The sequence below is a fragment of the Enhydra lutris genome, unplaced genomic scaffold, assembly GCF_002288905.1.
Source record: "Enhydra lutris kenyoni isolate GAN:26980312 unplaced genomic scaffold, ASM228890v2 scaffoldscaffold68, whole genome shotgun sequence".
Lineage (NCBI taxonomy): Eukaryota > Metazoa > Chordata > Mammalia > Carnivora > Mustelidae > Enhydra > Enhydra lutris.
In genome coordinates, this window is record NW_019154152.1 from 117854 (window position 1) to 138468 (window position 20615).

The following is a 20615-nucleotide window of genomic DNA, read 5'->3' on the forward strand; positions in this document are numbered from 1 at the left end:
GGCTTAACCCACTGAGCCACCCAGGCGCCCCTCTCCTTCTATTTCTTTTAAAACATCATTATTTTAAAGACTTTGTTAAATCTAACATCAATATTGTACATAGGTCTCCTTCTAGTGTAGGCTTTTCTTATCAATAACACGTTCCTGCCTCTTCATGTTTTATTGTTTTTTGCTGTATGCCAAACACTACATATAAAAGAATTTTGTAACTGTATGTATATTCCATTGCCCCTAACGCCAGACATAATGTACTTTAAAAGTAGGTATCAGTGTTGTTCTGTTATTGCTATGTTGTATTTGTATCTTTCATCTAAAATATTTTGAAGTGTTCTATAATCTTTTGAATTAAAGAAAATTCCTTAATTAGTAGGGGTGGTGAAATGGGTGAAGCAAGTCAAAAGGAACAAATTTATAGTTATAAAATAAATCAGGGGGATGTAATGTACAGCGTGATGACTACAGTTAATAATACTGGACTGTATATTTGAAAAGTACTAATAGAGCAGATCTTAGTTATCACAGGAAAAAAAAACTGTGACTATGTATGGTGACAGAGGTTAACTAGACTCACTGGAGTGATCATTTGGCAATACACACAAATATCAAATTACTGTTGTACACCGAAACTAATATACTGTTATATGTCAATTATACCTTAAATAAATAAATAAATACCTGGGAAAAATTCTATTAGAATGACTTACTAGGATATCATTAGGTTTTTTCCACTCTCACAGCAAGATTTTTTTTCCTCTCTCTGTAATTGCCACACTGCAAAAGAATACCCTTGCCATAGAATTTTCCCTTGTTCTGAATATGTGAATCTGGATCTTCAACTTGGTTAAGTAGTTGTGTATTTTATTCCTGAATCCCTAGTGCCTAACCAAATGCCTGGTACATAGTGGATGTTCATAAAGTGTTATGAAAGAATGAGCACAAATGGTCAACTAACAGTCAATCCAAATCACTTAGTCATGTTAATTTACAATGCATAAAATGGTATTCGAAATTAGCTCTAAATGTATAATGAAAAAATTGTGCACTACCATACACTTTGAGACCTCCCCCATTTAAATCATAAAGAATGGTTTCTTACCAGCTCTTCTTAGACCTATATGGTGAGTTAGGGATACAGAAGATGACCTTTGCTTCTGGATTGCCAGTAGAGTTGAACTAAAAGGCCCATTTAGATAGGATCCTTGACTAAAAGGGAAAGATAACAGATTAAGAATTTTAAAGTCATGGGAAATTTCCTCTTTTTTATTCATGATCTTCAGTTCAACTAGGAAACATCTGCTTATTCAATCAGAGTTTAGACATCTATCTAGTGCTTAAAGCCTAAAGCAGGGGCCAGAAATGCTTTCTGTAAAGAACCAAGTAGTAGAAACTTTCAGCTTTGCACTTATTTGACCCTGCCATTGTAGCATAAAAGCAGTCACAAAAGACTAATAAACAAATAAATATGATTGTGTTTCAATGTAATTTCATTAAAACAAACGAATAGTAATGGACCACATTAGGCCCAAAAGCTGTAATTTGCTGAACACTGGTACAAAGCAGGTTATCAATACCACCTGGAGGACTTCTTAGAACACAGATTGCTAGTTCTACCCCCAGGATTTCTGGTTCAGTAGGTCTGGGGCAGGGCCAGTAATCTGCCTTTCTAATAAGTTCTTAGGTGATGCTAACATTGGGGGGTCCAGGGACCTCACTGAGAATCACTGGCCTAATACATACAGTTTTCACTATTTCCTGCTCCCTCTCTTCACAACTATTGATTATCCATTAACTACCGCCATTTCCTATAGCTGAAATATTTCTTGTAGGTTTTAGAGCTCTTACGAAGAAATTAAACACAGGTAGGCAATCACACACTACAGCAATGTGATACGTAAAATGCTATTTAAGATTATATATTTGGAAGATTTCCAGGATCAAGCATGTAGCAAGTACACCATAAATTTTACCTTTTCTTCGATATTCACTAGGCTTTTTTCCTCTGTCGACTCCTCATGTGGGCACTTTGCCACAGGCTCAAGGACAAATCCAGATTCTCTACTTTTCACTATTTTTTAGTGGAGGCTAATATCTCAATAAGCTCTTCTCCAACTGCTTCATCTTTTCTGTACTTCCATACCCCATGACTCAAGGAAGGCCTATTTTCTCTGTGACCTAAAAGGTTTTTGTTCATGTCTCTATTACATTTACACATAGCGTATTATAATTTCACTGCTTATGATCATTTTCCCTCATTATTTTGTCATTTTCTTTGGGGCTTTAACACATCTCTCTAAATTCCTGGTGGAAATAGCACGGTGCCTGATAGAGATGTTCAACAGATACTTGTAGAATAAGCGAATGATCTTCTCTTTAGGTTCCTGGTCTCAATTTCCTACAGAACAAATGATTTTTGCTCCCCAAATTTGGGCCAGTGGGCTCTTTTTCTTTCATTAACTGTTGCTTTGAGGGTCTCCTTGGACATTTTTCTAGAAATGTGGTTTGTTCTATAATCCTACAGGAGCAAAAAATTCTGTATTACAAAAAGAGAAGGCATGTAAAACCAGTTAGCAACCCTTACAACTTCCTTCTTGACACTAACAAAAACTGTAACAGCAGCACTATTTCTAGTATCTATTATGTACCATTCATTGTTTTAGGTAGTTTACATACTTTTATCTTTTTTAGTCTATTTAACAGGTAAGGCTTCAAGAGGCTAAGTGATGTCTCTTCTTTCACACAGCTAAAATTCAACCTCTAATTTCTTTTCACTCTAACAGGAGAAAGCATTTACTTTCTACCTGTTTTTAAAAGGCCTTGCCCGCACCTTCCACGAAACAATTCTGATTCTAGCTCTGTGTTTCTCAATCTGTATAATTAGAGATTTAGAGGTAGGGACTTTTTTTTTTTTTTTTTTTTTTTTGGTATCAGGGTAGAATTTACTGATTTATCAGTTGCATGTAACACCCAGTGCTCCCCTAATGCCCATCACCCAGTTGCCCCATCCCCTCATCCACCTTCCCTCCAAGAGGTAAGAAGTTTTCAATTAGCCATAATCATGCCTTGGATAAACCTCATTGGCTACGATACTGCCACTACGCAAAGCTTGAGGTAAGAACTTTTAACATCTAACTTTTAGAGTCTATCGTATTTTTTTTCTCAAGCCAGTAGTAATGATAATTTGATGATGTCACAAAAAGAGGCAATATGCAAATAATACCACCCAATAAACTCATGTCTCTGCTCAAGCTCAATCATTCTTTGTATCAGAGTACTCCCTGCTCATATGTGAAGTGGGGGAAGACTAGGAAGGCACAGCAAGAATACCACTCAGGGGTATACTCAAACATAAATCTGTGTACTCTTAGTTTACTCCCTGATTAATATTCAAAACAGGGAAAGGACTTCTCCTTTTCAAAACCAACCCACTGCATTGCTCCACAGTCTCCTACTTTGATTCAAGCTTTTCTAATAATTAAGTATACTATACATTCAGTTAGCGGTTGAGAATTGAGAGGTACAGGTCAAATTACAGGTTTTCAGTTGAGTTGTAGAATTGTCTCATTAATTCCTGGCCTACAAGCAGATAGATGTACACTCTAATGAGATTATATAAAACAACACTGAAGAAGGCAGAGGACAAAAAGGACAGGAATCTCAAGGTTTATTAATAGTTCGTAAGAGAATGACTGAATCATTACAAGAGACTGTCAAAAGTTATGGTCACAGAGTTAAGCCATGTGTTAAGAGTCTGACTTTTAGACAACCAACACAAATGACCTTGATAAGGTTTCGATCATCTTGTGTGGTTGTGGGCATGTGCGAGAAGCTGTACAAACATGTTGGCTATCTGATGCCTAGATTCACAGAGCTATTCTCTCGAGAAACTGAGTGAGATGACACCATTAGCCCTCTTGAATCTCGGCAGTACAAACAGGGTCCAGGCACTGGTATCAATCTCTAGTAAATTATGAGACACAGAATTGAGAAGCTGGTTCCCTAGAACATTATTTAGGGAACTTAGTTCCTACCAAATTTTTAGACTGAATTACAGAGCAGTTATAGAGATGAAGGATGAACTGAGGAACAGGTTAAAGGCAAGTCTCTTCAGTGTAGGGGTGAAAAGCCTACACAGGTGAAAGCCTAGGCAGTTTTGGAAAATGATGACTTGCCTATTTTTCCCCAGGGAAAGTCTGTTCCAAGGAAGTGAGCTTTGAGCTCTAAATACGTGCTCTGTTTGTCCACAGGGAGGGATGGGTCCCAGCAGTCAGTCCCAGGATACAAGTTTAGCCATTTTTTAACCATAGCTACTAACCCTGAAAATTCAGAGATGGGTAATTCAATTGTCAGCTAACCCAAGAAAGCATTATCCCACATTTCCTGGAACTTCTTCACCAGAGAACCTTCATCTGAAACGTCCGCAAAAAGCATCCACTATCATAATCTAATATGGACACCATACTCCCTGCAGGACATTTGTTCAGCAGCTGTTTATCCTCAAAGATCCATTTTAATGCAATCAGACTCATCACAGTCATCAAGTAGGCCTCAGAAGAGCATTAATGACTAACACAGGGTAGAAAGTGAAAGTGCCATAAAAGAGGCAAAGAAAAGGTGTTAAGGAGATTCAGAGGTGAAACAGATCACTTCTCCTTGGAAACCAAGGGAGGAGGAAAGCAGGGTGTTAGTCTTAAAGTGAGAAGACCTGGAGAAAGAACAACTATGAGGGAGGGGGGGGGGGGGGGAGAAACGAGACGCATAGAAGCAGATAAATAGAAGGAACAACAAATAGTTACACTTGACTGGAGTTTCAGATAAATAGGGAAAGACTGGTGTATTTTGGTGTTGTAAAGTAATGGCCCTCTTTATTAAAATTTCAAATTCTGTACGAGATGAATAGTGATTAAACTCTTCAGGTGGGTAATACAGTGGCTGTTCAAATAGTGTAACTCTTCTTCCTTGTGGTTTTTCTTGCTTTAGATTCCTTTTATCTTAGCTATCATAAGATTTCTAACACTTGGCTTTTTTCTCCAGACAAAGCTTGAAGAAAAGCAAGATTAAATCCTATATCACTCCTCACTCAAACAAGGTGGGCTGGAAACTATAATTCAGCTTAATTTTCAAATGAGTTCAACTAAAAACAAAATTATCAGAAAAAGTTCAAGGAAGGGTTTAACTCATGTCACTGCTGTTTTCACCTAGAGAGCTTTCCAAGTCATTTTTTCTGTTCTCATTCTTTGCAAGACTGCTCATGTCTTCTAGTTTGTTTAATCATTCCAAGTAAGGGTGCAGCTTTGTCAGGAGGGAGTAACAGGGTTTCAGCTCCCAGGCCAGGAATTTAGGTAATATTCTAGAGGCACTGGTAAAGGGTCCAAAAACTTGTTGACTAGAAACACTGTGTAATCAAGGTTTTGTTTAAGGAAGATTTGTGGTGGAAGGGTAGGAGAAGGATCAGGCGGTGAAGGATATGAGAAATGGAGAGGCCAATGGAGAGGAAAGTCACCCAGGTGAGGAGTAAAGAAAGCATGAAACAGTGTCAGCAAAGTGATAAAGGAGAAAAGGGAGCAGAGAGGAAACGAGGCGCAGACAGACCCGACAACTGGTACCTATAGGATAAGATACCAGGACGCAAGGTAACACCAAGTTTTCAAGCTAAATCCATTTTTTTAAGCAACCACAAAACTAAAGGGTAGCACCAATGTGACAGAAAATAAGGGCAGAAAAACAGTAACATGAAAAAGCGCCTGGAGGGATGAGAAATTTAGTTTCAGTCAGAGCTTCAGGGACTGAGACGTTCACTACTGGAACCTGTTGAAAACACAGTCAGGATTATTTAAATCACAGTCAGAGAAGCTATCCTCAGAATCCAGGGCTGCCTTTAAATCAAGACACAAAAATGCAGGACATGTGACCTCCGTTTTGGGATACTCTGATAAAGTCAAGATGAATGCCTCATGATTCCAGATTTGCAAGTCTCTCTGGTTAAAACTACTAAAGCCTAAAGGTTCCTGCACCAAACACTACCATACATGAAAGATCTGCAGCTGTGCTGTCTAATACGGTTGCCATACAGGTCTATATGACAGTCATATATGGCCCTTTGTATTTTAGTTAAATTAATTAAATCAAATTTAAATTTGGTTCCTTAAACATACCAGACACACTTCAAGTCATCAATAGCTACATGTAGCGAGGGGCTACCATACTGGACAGTGCAGATAGAAAACATTCCCATCGTCACAGAAATTTCTATTGGACAGCACTGATCTAGAAACTTGAGTTTCAAAAGGAATAGTGGTTGTAAATGCTTCATACACTCCTTATCCAAAGTACACTTAGAAACTTATTACTGAAAAGCTACAGCTTCTAAAAGAATTACTTCTAGCCTTACCTCTTTCAAGGAGATGTTGCATAATACCATGAATTACTTTATTCTCCAAGTTCCTAGATCTTTTGAAGCATATGACTTTGTTTTAATGAGAGCTAAGTAATTATATCAAATCTGCAAACAATTTACTTTTAAATGAACATTCCTCAGAGTTAATTTTCTTTGGACCATGGTTCTATTTTAACATCAATCATCTTAAACCAGCAGGATAAAAGTGACCTTTACTCACTGTATCAAGTGTTTCTTTAACTTCAAGTGTACTGCTTTTACATCAGTGTGATTTTTGAAAGATTAAAAAGCAACCGTTTTCATCATTCTTTTTTAAACCAAACAGTATTCTCAAGATGATACTTCCTATGGTTAAGAAATACATCATATTTTCAGTTCCTATCATTGCTGACTTCCCCATATCCTGCTTCCATTAAAAACAAAAAACCAAAAAGCCCCCAAAACCCAAAACTGTCATGTTTAGGATCTCGGCAAGCTCTGCATTCCTGGGACTATACTTTTTATACATCAATCTGTTCCTATTTTATATACCATTTCACTCAATTTTTCTTTTATTAAAAAAAGGTGTTCATCTACTTGATTATAAAAAATTCAAATTAAAAAAATCACACAAGACTCTGGAACATTATAATTATTTGATCCTATTTCCTATATAAACCTTAATACAACTTTTAACAGACAAATCCATATGATCCAATCCTGCCATCTGCTGTTTCAAATGTGCAACTACACAGCTCAAGTACACACGTGCCCAGTAACAACAGTGGTTTAACAGAAAGTTTAAACTACTTCCAAGTCTGTTAACATAGTTAGATGAGTGACAAAGAGAAGTTTGTAACTCACACAGGAGATCACTATGTTTCCTGGCTATTAAAAAACAAAGCACTGAATCCTTTGCGATGAGGGTATATGGGTATATTTACATTCAGAAAATTTCAGGCCCTGCATTTTCCCAGTTACTGATGCCTTTCATGTGCAGGATTAGCACGGGTCAGTTCCAAGGCGATCCTCAAGTGACTACAGAATGTATGAGTCATCTTAGTCCTCCAGCAAGAGCAGGGTTTGGAAGAGTTTTGCTGCCTTGGAAGATGAGCCCTGAGAACGCTGCTCCTCGTCTAACTGGTCAGTAACTCTGTTAACCCATCTTCCAACATGGCGCACTAGATGGGTGTGATTGCCTCCATACTGGCCACTGATACTAATTTTAAAGCTTTCCCATTGCCCTGTCCTAGATTGACCCTATCTTCCTTAAACTGCCTCCCTGACTTCTTAAGGCCTCAGCAGGCCTTGTACCCAATGTACTTCACTTTCTGGAGAAGGTAGGTTAGCTTCCTTTTAAGAATCAGTTTCTCTATCATGCCTTATTACGACCCACGCTGTCCTATGTCTAAAATCCTTCAACTTGTTCCTTTCTGCTTTTAGCTATTTCAGACTTCATTCAACAGAGACAAAATGGATGTATTTGACACAAGTTTCTTTAAAAGACTGGGGACCTTACCTTGAAATGCCAAAGTCTTGGTGTGGCCTCTTGCCATTACTGCGTTCCCACCTTGAAGAAGGCTGTTCTGAGGGAGGCAGACCTGAGGTTGCAGAGCTCCTCCTCAGCTGTGGAGCTGGTAAGCCATTCCTACTGTTTAGTCCCTGTTGAATAATTTAACAATGGTTAAGACTGTCACCCTTCAGATACGCTGTACGTGTATTTGTAAAGACGACATGTAAAAATATCAATACAAAGTCTATCTTTAACATGTACAAGAGAAATAAAACATTTTACTCTGAAAATACCTCAAATTTACTCCAAATTTCACATTCTACACTGTTGTTCTATTTAGTGTTCCTCCCACCAAAAAATGATTTCTGAACTCCCTACAATTTAACAAGATCTTTATTCTTTTATACACTTTACTCCCTCATTTCATGAGAAATAAATACTTGACAATTTCAAAGGCAAATATGAAAGATTTACCCTGAAAATCAACTGCAGAGTTCAAGCTTAGGATCAGGGACTATAAGACCTATATACTAAACCTTTTTTATTTTCAGTATAAGGCTAATGTACATAGGGTTAACCTGGAGAAACTGAAAGATTCAGAGCTATCTTTTCAATTAGCAATTAAACTCAGAACACCATTAGCATTAATACTTTACCTTAATTTTTAAAAATATTCTAAACTGGTGCAAATATCGATTAACCAATGTATTCTTTTTTATTTATTTTTTTAACCACTGAATAGGTGTTTTACTGAGATTTACATAAAACAGTCTTTACTTCTTCTGAATTTCCCCCACTAGCAAATACTGAAACCATCTCAGAGATAAATATCTCCTATGTTTAAGTTTCCCAAGCATGTCAATTTTGTAAAGGTTCATAGTGAGTTAGACTCACAGTGAAAGCATCCTTTGTGGAACATAATCCTTTCTGGCTATAATTTAGGTCCATTCGGTCTCTTAGTTCTTAACACATACCTAAGACATTTACATTAAATTATCTTTTATGACTCCCCTTTCCTTACTAATTATCTTTTCATAAATGGCTATTGTTCTTTTTTGGAGTAGTATCAGGCCTTTTCTATTCTTTTCCAAAAGCAGAGACAAATTCAACGTGAAATTCAAGAAAGAAATTTAAAAATCACAAAGAAAAGAAATAAGGGTTACTTCCTGGTTCTTATAGGACTACTCCTATCAGTAGATTCCAGTACCAAAAACAAGCCTGATGAACTAGAATGTTCAGGAAATGAGGCACTTAGGCATCCTGTTTCATTGATACTGTTTAAAATGTTTCTAAAATGTACCAGTACACGTTTTTTAAACACAATAACATAATGACAAACATAATATTGATAATAGTAAGATTTTTCTGATTAAGATTTTTAAGAATTACTGTTTTTTGTGTCAAGTATACTGCAATTGAAAAGAGAAAAAACCTATTCAAAACATCAAATGTCAATAGAAAATACAAAGAACAACTTACCAAGTGAAAACTAACTCAAGAATATATTACCATTACTTTATTGATGAATTTATTACTGTCACTTTTAGATACTTGTGATTAACCTATTTCTGACATGCAGAGCGCTAAAAAGAATGCCTTGTAACTAAGTACCATTGTTAATTGGATTTTGAATAAGGCAAGTGCTACTGTATATATTTCTTATAAATAAAAGCATCACATAATCACCTGTTGTCTAGATTTGTGATCAGTAATTATCAAACTTTAGCCCTAACTGGACTTAATTTTTCAACATTTCTACATCCTAATGCTGAGAACTAACACAATGAAATTAACTGATCAAAATCCTTTCAAAATGATATTTAACTTTTTTAAAGTTCTATATACATTATTACAAGGAACAAAATTAACTGATTTGAATTTTATCTTCTCTTGATTAGTTTCTTTACCTGTAGAATAAATAAATCTAGAATAATCTTTAAAATGTTCTTATTAAGTTTATGATTTTAGTTATTGATAAAGATATTGATTAGTCAAATAAAGCAATTTTAATTGCACTCTGAACAAGCATAATGTAAACCTACTTAGGATAGTATTTATTATTTCTTAAAGAAAATCCTGTTTTGAAGCACTGATATTAAAAAAAAAATTAACCCCATATTTAATGATGGAAAAATCAATGTCTATTAGGCTAGACCAATCTCTAGTGCGTGTAAAGGGGGCAAAACAGAGACCCAAAAAAAGGTGAAAATTTAAAATAGTGCTATGTAATTCATAAAACAAATATTATAATGATCAATTCTTTGTGGTTCAATAATATTCCTGGATTCTAAATCATACGACAGATTAATGACATGACAGGACTACTAGTTTGTTATACAAGCCTGGACTTAAATTTGTGTTGTTTTGTATTTAAAAACAATAACAACAATGATAAATAGTTGTACTGATGAAGTTTTAACTGCTGGCTATAGCAAAGTTATTTAGAATAAAAGCTGAACATTCCTTTAGAATGATTTGAGATTTACAACCACCCCCAAAGTCCCAAGCAGCTCAATATACTGTACAAAAAAGCTGATCCTTGAAACTGTATTTTATCTGAGCTATAAAGGAACAGTTTTAATTTGAAAATATTAAATGTGGTAATTAGGGCTGGCTGATTACTGGATCTTGACCTTGTAAAGTTTTCGTTCTCCTTTCTCATTTGGGTCCTCTATTTCTGAGCAGGGGTAAAATCCAGGAAATGGTGTGAGAGGGTTAATCTTTGGCCTGCAGGAACCTGAGAAAGCACCCATCAAGCTACTGATGCTCCGCAGGGAGGAGATCACTTGTGGGGGAAGGGTCGGATCCACCAGAAGATCTGACACCATATTGCGAGCCTCATTTAGCACAGAAAGATCAACTCCACTTCCACCTCCAGAATTCTAGGAAAGAAAAGAAAAAAGTAGTATTATAGATTTGTATGAAAACGCTCTAACATTTAAGAAACACTGTATTTTAAATCTGTGTACATATACAAGGTACACCTACACAGCGGTTCTTTCAGGTAACCTTACACATTTCAGAGGCGGCCGAGTGGAGCAACTGAAATCTACGCTTTAACCCTAATTGTCTGATTTTGAGCAAGTTATTTAACATCTGAACCTTTTAGTCTCTTTATGGTAAAATGGAGATTACAACCACCACCTCATTAAGGGCTGACATGAGACTAGTCTGAGAATACATGTAAAACATGAGGGAATATATTTAAAGTGCAATAAATCACAGCATAACCATCAATACTATGGAAAATAAGAAGATAAAAATACAGGAAAAAAGGTGTCAGAGTTTGAAGGAGATAGTTATTAACTTCAAACTGAATGGTCACCAACAACTTCATGGAAGGGGTAACGTCACACTTGGCCTTAAAGAGTGGACAGGAAAGCTTTTTTCTTTTATGATTTTATTTATTTATTTGACACTCAGAGATCACAAGTAGGCAGAGAAGCAGGCAGAGAGAGAGGAGGAAACAGGCTCCCTGCTGAGCAGAGAGCCCAATGCAGGGCTCCATCCCAGACCCCTGGGATCATGACCTGAGCCGAAGGCAGAGGCTTTAACCCGCTGAGCCATCCAGGTGCCCCAGGAAAGATATTTTTTAAATTTAGAATAAATATTTCATTGATGTATGCATATGGTATGATTTTTACTTCTTGAAAATACATATATGATCTTCAACTCAATTACCCATAGAAGTGAGCACATGGATAATCAACAGTGAATTAAATGTAACTTTTGTTGCTTTTATTGTACCTTAAACCTACATGAGTTATCTAAAATTCTTAATTATCGAATGTATTTAATGAATTCACCATAAAACTGTTTATTAAGTATCCTCAACACATTTCAGAACTAAGAAATGTTATGAAAGTTAGAACAATAATTAGCTAAATAATGTCTTTGCTCTTTGGGGATTTTTTTTTTCTTGTAAAGTATTATTTTGTCTTAGCTTTTATTTGAAAACATTCCCTATTACTAGAGGATAGCCCAGCTGTTGCTAATCTTTATAAATAAATACTTCGCTATATATGTCACTATAAATAATTAAGCATACTTCAGACAAATAGCTTCCCATAAAACTGAATTGCTGAACCACAGTAAATGAACAAGTTACAATTTGTTCATTACTATAAAACTGCCCTCCCGTATGTTTGGTTAAGTCTTTACCTCCACAAATTGTACTATAATAGCATCTGTTTTCCCACATCCAAATGAGAAATCTATTGATATTTAAGCTGGTGTTCCTCTATAGAGCATGGGTCATTTCTCTGTAGTTGCTTTTAAGTTATTTTCTTTGGTCTTTAGTTTTCAAATGTTTAAATATGACATGGCTTGCAGATTTATTAGGGGTTTTCATATTTGGGATTCAATCAGCTTCTCAAATTTGTAGGATTACTTTTTTTTTTTTTTTTTGCAAAATTTGGGGACGTTTTCAGCCACTGTTTTTTCAAATAATCTTTTAAACTCACTCTCTCCTTCTCAGACACTGATACGAATTTTGGATCTTTTGTTATTGTCCAATACATCCCTGTTACATTGTTTCCATCTATTTCCTCTCTGTTGTTCAAATCAGGTAAATTCTGTTGCTCTGTCCTCAAGCTCACAAATTCCATCCTCTGTCATCCCATTCTCCTAAGCCCATTCAGCAAATTTTTCATTTCCATTACTGTATTTTTGAGTTCCAAAGTTTTCATTTCTTTCTTTTTTATAACTTTTACAGATCTACCTCAGAGATGTTGCAGGTTTGGTTCCAGACCACTGCAATAGAGCAAACAGCACAATAAAGGGAGTCAAATAAATTCTCTGGTTTCCTAGTGCATATAAAAGTTATGTTTACAATATACTGTAGTCTATTATGTGTGCGATGGCATTATGTCTAAAAAAACAATGTACATACCTTAATTTTTTTTTAAGATTTTATTTATTTATTTGACAGAGAGAGACACAGCGAGAGAGGGAACACAAGCAGGGGAGTGGAGAGGGAGAAGCAAGCCTCCAGCAGAGCAGGGAGTCCCTCCGGGATCATGATCTGAGCCAAAGGCAGCAGCTTAACAACTGAGCCACCCAGGTGCCCCAACATACCTTAATTTAAAAATACTTCCTTTAGCCACCGGGGTGGCTCAGTCAGTTAAGTATCTGACTCTTGATTTCGGCTCAGGTCATGATCTCAGGGCTGTGACATCGAGCCCCATGTCAGGCTGCACACCCACTGTGGAGCCTGCTTGGGAATCTCTCTCTCTCTCTGCCCTTCCCCTCCACACTCTCCCTTCCTCTAAAAAAAATACTTTATTGATAAAAAATGCTGACGATCATCTGAGTTTTCAGCGAGTCATCATTTCTTTTTTTAAAGGGGGATTTAAAGATTTTATTTATTTATTTGACAGACAGAGATCACAAGTAGGCAGAGAGGCAGGCAGAGAGAGGAGGAAGTAGGCTTCCCGCTGAGCAGAGAGCCCGATGCGGGGCTTGATCCCAGGACCCTGGGATCATGACCCGAGCCGAAGGCAGAGGCTTTAACCCACTGAGTCACCCAGGTGCCCCGAGTCGTCATCTTTTTGCTAGTAGAGGGTCTCGAATGTGATGTTGATGGCTGCAGACTGATCCAATCAAGGTGGCAGTTGCTAAGGGTTGGGGCGGCTGTGGCAATTTCTTAAATGAAGTTAGCTGCATTCAGCTGACTCTTCCTTTCACAGTTTCTCTGTTGCTTGTGATGCTGTCTGATAGCATTTTACCCACAGGAGAACTTCTTTTAAACTTGGATTCAATCCTCTCAAAACCTGGGACTGCTTTATCAAGTTTATATTATATCCTAAATCCTTTGTCGTCGTTTCAACAGTCCTCACAGCATCTTCAGGAGCAGATTCTATCTCCTGAAACCACTTTCCTTTGTTCCTCATAAGAAGCAACTCCTCGTACGTTCAGGTTTTACCACGAGATGGCAGCCATTCAGTCATCCTCAGGCCCCACTTCTTTAGTGTACTTCTCTTGCTGTTTTTACCACACGTGTAGTTACTTTCTTCACTTAAATCTCGAGCCCCTCAAAGTCATCCACAAAGGTGGGAATCAACTTCTTCCAAACTCTGTTAATGCTGGTATTTCAACCTCTTGAATTGTGAATCCTTTTCAGAAGGTTTTCAATTTTCTTTGCCCAGATCCGACCAAGGAATCACTATCTGGGGCAGGAACAGCCTTACAAAATGTATTTCTTAAATAATGAGACTTAGAAGTCGAAATTATTCCTGGCTCCATGGACTGCAGAATGGATGCTATGTTAACAGGCACGAAAATATTAATCTTGTTGTACGTCTCCATCAGAGTTCGTGGGTGTTCAGGTGCTTTGTCAATGAGCACTAATATCTGAATCTTTCTTTTTTCCCTGAGGAGGTCTCGAAGGTGGGCTTAAAATGTTCAGTAAACCGCTGAAAACAGATGTGCTTTGTTGTTCCATTTACAGAGCGCAGAATACGTTTAACATAATTCTTAAGGACCCTAGGATTTTCAGAACAGTAAAGGAGCACTGGCTTCAATGTCAAGTCACCAGCTGCATTAGCGCCAGTGAGAGAACTCAAGTCTAACCTTTGAAGCCAGGCATTGACTTCTCTCTGGCCATGGAAGTTCTGGGTGCCATGTTCTCCCAATAGAAGGCTGCCTTACGTACATTGAAAATCTGTCGTTCAGTGTAACCACCTTCAGTAAGTGTCTTAGCTTAGATCTTCTGGATAATTTGCTGCAGCTTCTGCATCAGCACTCATTTGCACTTTGATGTTTTGGAGATGGCTTCCTTCCTTAAACCTCGTGAACCCACATCTGCCGGCTTCAGACTACTTCTGCAGCTTCCTCGCCTCTCTCAGCCTTCATAGGATTGGAGAGAGTTAGGACCGTGCTCTAGATCAGGCTTTGGCTGAAAGGAATGTTGTGGCTGGTTTGATCCTCTATCCAGAACATTACAACTTTCTCCCTGTCAGCAAAGCAGCTGTCTCACTTTATCATTCACGTGCTCACTGAAGTAGCACTTTTACATTTCCTTCAAGAACTTTTCCTTTGGGGGCGCCTGGGTGGCTCAGTGGGTTAAAGCCTCTGTCTTCAGCTCAGGTCATGATCCCAGGGTCCTGGGATCAAGCCCCGCATCAGGCTCTCTGCTCAGCAGGAAGCCTGCTTCCTCCTCTCTCTCTCTCTCTGCCTACTTGTGATCTGTGAAATAAGTAAATAAAATCTTTTAAAAAATAATAATTAGAAGTAAATTAGAAATTAAAAATCACAACACTGGGGCACCTGGGTGGCTCAGTCATTAAGCATCTGCCTTCAGCTCAGGTCATGATCCTAGGGTCCTGGGAATGAACCCCGTATTGGGCAGTGGGAATCCTGCTTCTCCCTCTCCCACTCCCCCTGCTAGTATTCCCTCTCTCACTGTCTCTTACTGTCAAATAAATAAATAAATAAATCTTAAAAAAAAAAAAAAGAACTTTTCCTTTGCATTCATAACTTCAATGTCTGATGCAAGAGGCCTAGCTTTTGACCTATCTTAGTTTTCGAGGCACCCTCCTCTCAAGGTTTAGTCATTTCTAGCTTTTCATTTAAAGTAAGAGATATGTGACTCTCACTTGACCACTAAGAGGGCCTTGAAGAGTTATTAACTGACCGAGTTTCAATATTGTTCTATCTTGGGAAATAAGGAGGCCCAAAGAGAAGGGAGAGAGATGGGGGAACAGCTGGTCAGTGGAGCAGTCATAACACACAATATTTATTAAGTTAACCATCTTTTATGAACATGACTCATGGCACCCCAGACCAATTACAATAGTAACATCCAAGATCGCTGATCACAGATCACCATAACAAGTGTCATGATGAAAAAGTTTGTAATATTTTAACACCTACCAAAATGTGTCTGAGAAACATGAAGTGAGCAAATGCTGTTCTTAAAACAGTAAAAACAGACTTGGTTGATGCAGGTTTGCTACAAACCTTCAATTTGTTAAAAACAAAACAAAACAAAAAAAACCACCATAGCATCTGTGAGGTGCAATCAAAGGGGAGAAGTGCCGGGTTTTTTTGTTATTGTTGAAATTTTCTATTTTGTTTCCTTGTTATATGCTTGTTAGAACATTTTTATGACGGCTGCATTAGAATTTCTTGTCGGGGGCACCAAGATAGCTCAGTTGGTTAAGCATCCAACTCTTGATTTCAGCTCAGGTCATGATCTTAGAACCCCCTATCAGCCTCCCTGCTCGGTGGGGAGACTGCCTGTCCCTCTCCCTCTGCTCCTCCCCCTGCTCAGGCTCTCTCTCTAAAATAAAGAAATAAAATCTTAAAATATTTGTCAGATAATCTCAAATCTGATTTGTCTTGATGTTAAGCATTGACTGTTTTTTTCGTCATTCAAGTTGTGATTTTCCTGGTTCTTGGTATGAAAAGTGATTTCTTTTATCATCAGCATTTTAGCTATTACCCTAGAAGACTCTGGGTCCTATTTAAATGTTTTGTATGGGGAGGTGGTCTTTTTGTTTAGATTTAGTACACAGGTCCTGGTCTACTTTTTCAGGCTGTGGTTCTAATGACAATTTAGCTTTCTGGGCATCCACAGTGGTATTTCGGTCTGCCTGATTGTTTTCTGGTGCCACTAGGATTCCCACTAGTCCTTTCTGGTACTTCCATGGGTGAGCAGATGGGAGGAGGAAGGAGGAATTTCCTCACACTGAGCCACCTGGTACCTCTCAGTGGGGCAAGAAAGTCTCCAGGCCACCGGCACAAAGAACACCTTCAGGACTAGACACATGTCATGGCAGTATCCCCAGTCTCTGGGTAAAGGGGGTCTCCTGCTCAGTAGGGAATGAGAATCCCTCCCCTGACCTCTTATTGTCAGTGCAGCTCCTGATCGGTTTCCCCCTGCTAGAGCAACTAGACTCACTTGGTTTTACTGGCAGGACTCTCATTTTATCTTGGGGAAGGAATGAGCCCACCTGAGTCACCTTCTGCTTGGTCACCTCTTGCTGTTAGGCAAGGGTTTTAAGAAACCCCATCACTGTAGTTTTTATTACTGGGGTCCCCAACTCCTCCACCCTCCTCTTTCCATTTTTTCAGTATTCTCCTGAAATTCAGCTGCCTCTTGTTATTTCCAGAGTTCATAGTTACATTTAGTGGAGAGGAGCAGGGAGAATTAAAGCTGATGATACAGGCAGAGCAAACAGGGCAGTGTACGGTACAGAGAGGTAAAGTACAGTAAGTAGTACTACTATTAATATTATGGAAAGTGATGAAATAAAAATACAGATAAAGTGGCACCAGAGTTCAAAGAAGATACATAAGCTTTAATCCAAATGGTTAACAGAAACTTTGTGGAAGGGGTAGCATTTGAGCTGAGATATTAATTTGGCAGTATTTTATTTATAAAGATCAGGGAGGAATAATTTTTATAATCAAGCTAAAAATGCATTTGGGGGAGCTCATCAAGAAAGAATGCAAGTAAAGGTGCAAAACCAATAAAATAGCAAAGTACAGGGAACGTAAAATTATTAAAGTACATGCTTCATTTTTTTTTTTTTTTTTTAAAGAACCCTGGAAAATAAGATTGGAGAGGCATGTTGGGACTAAATTTTTGAGAACACAGGATTCCAGGCTAATGGGTATGAACAAGGGAGAATCACGGATTTTGAGCAGGGTAAAAAGCAAGTAAAGAGAAAAAGAAGTAATGGAGGGCACTAAAATGTTGAGGTGAAAAGATAATCTTTATGTTAAGAACTGACAGAGACATGGGAAAAGAGCATTCCAGGTGGAAAGACCAGCAAGTGTGAAGACCCAGAGGGCCAGCCTGCCTCGCTTGTCTGAGGAATAACGAGGAGGCCCGAGTAACTGGAACAGAGTAGATGAAGGAGAAATTAGTACAACACAAGGTCAGAGAAGTAAATGGAAGTAGAGTGAGGGACCATATTGTGGAAGGTCACTTGGGTCCATGAGAAGGACTTCAACTTTTATTCTGGGTGAGCGGAGTGTAGGAAGCAAGAGTGACAAACTTTTAAATCAGAGCTTTAATTCCTATTTCCCAATGGCTCATATGTGGCAAATCTTGGTTTTGCCCAGAGAGCTAAGAATAGATCCTGCATTTTAAAGGATGACTGAAGAGGGGGAGGAGGGTAGGGTAGGTGGCTGTGCTAAAATGCTAAATATTTTAAGAATATCTGGGTAGCGGGACACCTGGGTGGCTCAGTTGGTTAAGCGGCTGCCTTCGGCTCAGGTCATGATCCCAGCTTCCTGGGATCGAGTCCCACACTGGGCTCCTTTCTCAGCGGGGAGCCTGCTTCTCCCTCTGCCTCTGCCTGTGCTCACTCTCTCTGACAGATAAATAAATAAAAATCTTAAAAAAAAAAAAAAAAAAGAATATCTGGGTAGCCAATTAACATATGAAAATGCTAAAATATTTACTATCTGGCCCTTTATAGAAAAAACTGTGCTAAATCCTGTCTTATACTATAGTTTCAGAGACACTTAGAATTCATTATTATATATTAATATAATATTAGCTCACATTTTTATTGAGTGCTACTATCCCCCGGGCACTTGTTGTTATTGTTATTGTTGTTGTTATCGTAATCATCCCTCTGAAGAAATTGGTATTATTCCCAATGTATAGGTGATGAAATGTTCCAGTGACATAAGAGGCTTGCCTTATTTTTCAGCAAGGAGGCTATAGCAAACGAACTTTTCTGCCTAGAATAGTTTAGAGAAGCTGAAATAAAATAAAAATAGTAGGGCACCTGGGGGGCTCAGTGGGTTAAGCCTCTGCCTTTAGCTCAGGTCATGGTCCCAGGGTCCTGGGATGGAGCCCCACATCTGGCTCCCTGCTCAGCGGGGAGCCTGCTTCCCCCTTCCCCTCTGCCTACTTGTGATCTCTCTCTGCCAAATAAATAAATAAAATCTTTTTTTTTTTTTTTTTTTAAATAAATAAATAAATAAATAAATAAAAGCAGCACCCACTTCAAGGCTGTTCAGAGAACAGTCAAGCAGTCAGGCCTTGAAAGAACAAGAACTCAAGAGTTAATAAATTAAAATGAATCTGCTATCCTGTGCTACTACATCAAGGTCTCTGCTACAGACTTGTAACTGGCCGGGGGGGGGGGGGGAAGAGAGGCTACGGAACAGAGCAGTTAAGGGGCCAGGAGTCAGAGCGGAGCTTTCTGTAGTCACAGGAGGCTGGAAGACTGAAACATCAGGGTCGGCAAGAGAGGCAGGATCTCAGAGAGAAGAAAAAGCAGCAAGCTTGACTTCAGAGCTGCTTTCCCCTGAAGGCACTTTGCCAATTTGCAAACAGCGGCTGAGATGGAGAAAGCAGGCAAAAACTGTCAAACGGATTTCTATTTTGAAAGTAAAAGAGAGCTTCCGGCAGTCTCAAGGCTGGAGGGAACAACAAAGACAGGAGTTCCTAGAAAGCACCACTAACCCAACTGTTACAAGAACAGACAGAAAACTGGAACAGGCCTAAAACTACTGAAGAAACTAAATCCATAATTTAACATGTGTTCATCAAAAAAGCTCCAAACTGAGACGGCTTCACCACAGCATTCTTTCAAACATTAAAGAAAGAATACCAATCTTACAAATGTTTGATAACAGAGAGCGAATATCCCACTTTATTTTATGAGGCCATTATAAACTTTATGCCAAACACATGCCAAGAACATTATGAGAAACAAGAATTATAGGCCAATTTTCTCGTAAACATGGATTCAAAATTCCAAAACAAAAAATGAAATCCAGTGGAGTGTGTATGTGTGTGTATATATACACACATACACACACACACATATGTATATTTTAAAGTATTTTTTAAATTTTTAATAAAAATAATATTTTTAAAATATCTTGATCAAATTTGCTTTATTCTGGGAATACGGGAATGGTTTAACACAGGCACGGAATTAAACAATATAATTCACCACATTAATAGAATAAACAGAAAAAAATCTAGGAATAATCTCCATAGATGCAGAAAAAGCATCTGATAAAAATTCTACACCCATTCATGACTAAAAAGAGAAAAAAAAAGGTCTTTAGTAAACTAGGATTAGAATGGAACTTCCTTAATTTTTTTTTTGAACTTCCTTAATCTGATAAAAGGTATCCAGAGAAAGCACTGGTGATATTTTCATCAAAAAATATCATGATAAAATCAGACTAGGAAAGGACTTAAACACACACACACACACACACACATATTTTGGGGCGCCTGGGTGGCTCATTTGGTAAAGCATAGGCCTTCGGCTCAGGTCATGATCCTGGAGTAGAGGATGGAGATCTACACTCAGCAGAGAGCCTGCGTCTCCCTCTCTGCCTGTCCCTCTCCACTCATGCTCTCTCTCTCAAATAAATCTTTTTTTTTTAAGATTTTATTTATTGATTTGCCAGACAGAGATCACAAGTAGGCAGAGAGGCAGGCAGAGAGAGGGGGAAGCAGGCTCCCCGCCGAGCAGAGCGCCCGATGTAGGGCTTGATCCCAGGACCCTGAGATCATGACCTGAGCAGAAGGCAGGGGCTTTAACCCACTGAACCACCCAGGTGCCCCTCAAATAAATAAAATCTTAAGGAAAAAACCCCACCCATTTTAACTACATTCTATATATATATACGGATATATATACGTATATATATATATATATATATATATATACACTTTTATGTATATGTATGTATATATGTACATACATATGTAGCCTTTGTGTATATGTGTACACACACACACAC

The 20615-nt window shown here is 38.2% G+C and overlaps 1 protein-coding gene across 1 annotated transcript in view; it reads right to left on the reverse strand.

The window, feature by feature from the left end:
• LOC111159494 (phosphodiesterase 3B) overlaps positions 1-20615 on the reverse strand; it is a 177871-nt gene that overhangs the window by 41910 nt on the left and 115346 nt on the right. Inside the window, exons 3-5 of the mRNA XM_022522011.1 lie at positions 10520-10768; positions 7893-8035; positions 1097-1203 (exon numbers count right to left, since the gene is read on the reverse strand). Coding sequence (XP_022377719.1) covers positions 1097-1203; positions 7893-8035; positions 10520-10768 — 499 coding nt within the window. The remainder of the gene's footprint in view (positions 1-1096; positions 1204-7892; positions 8036-10519; positions 10769-20615) is intronic.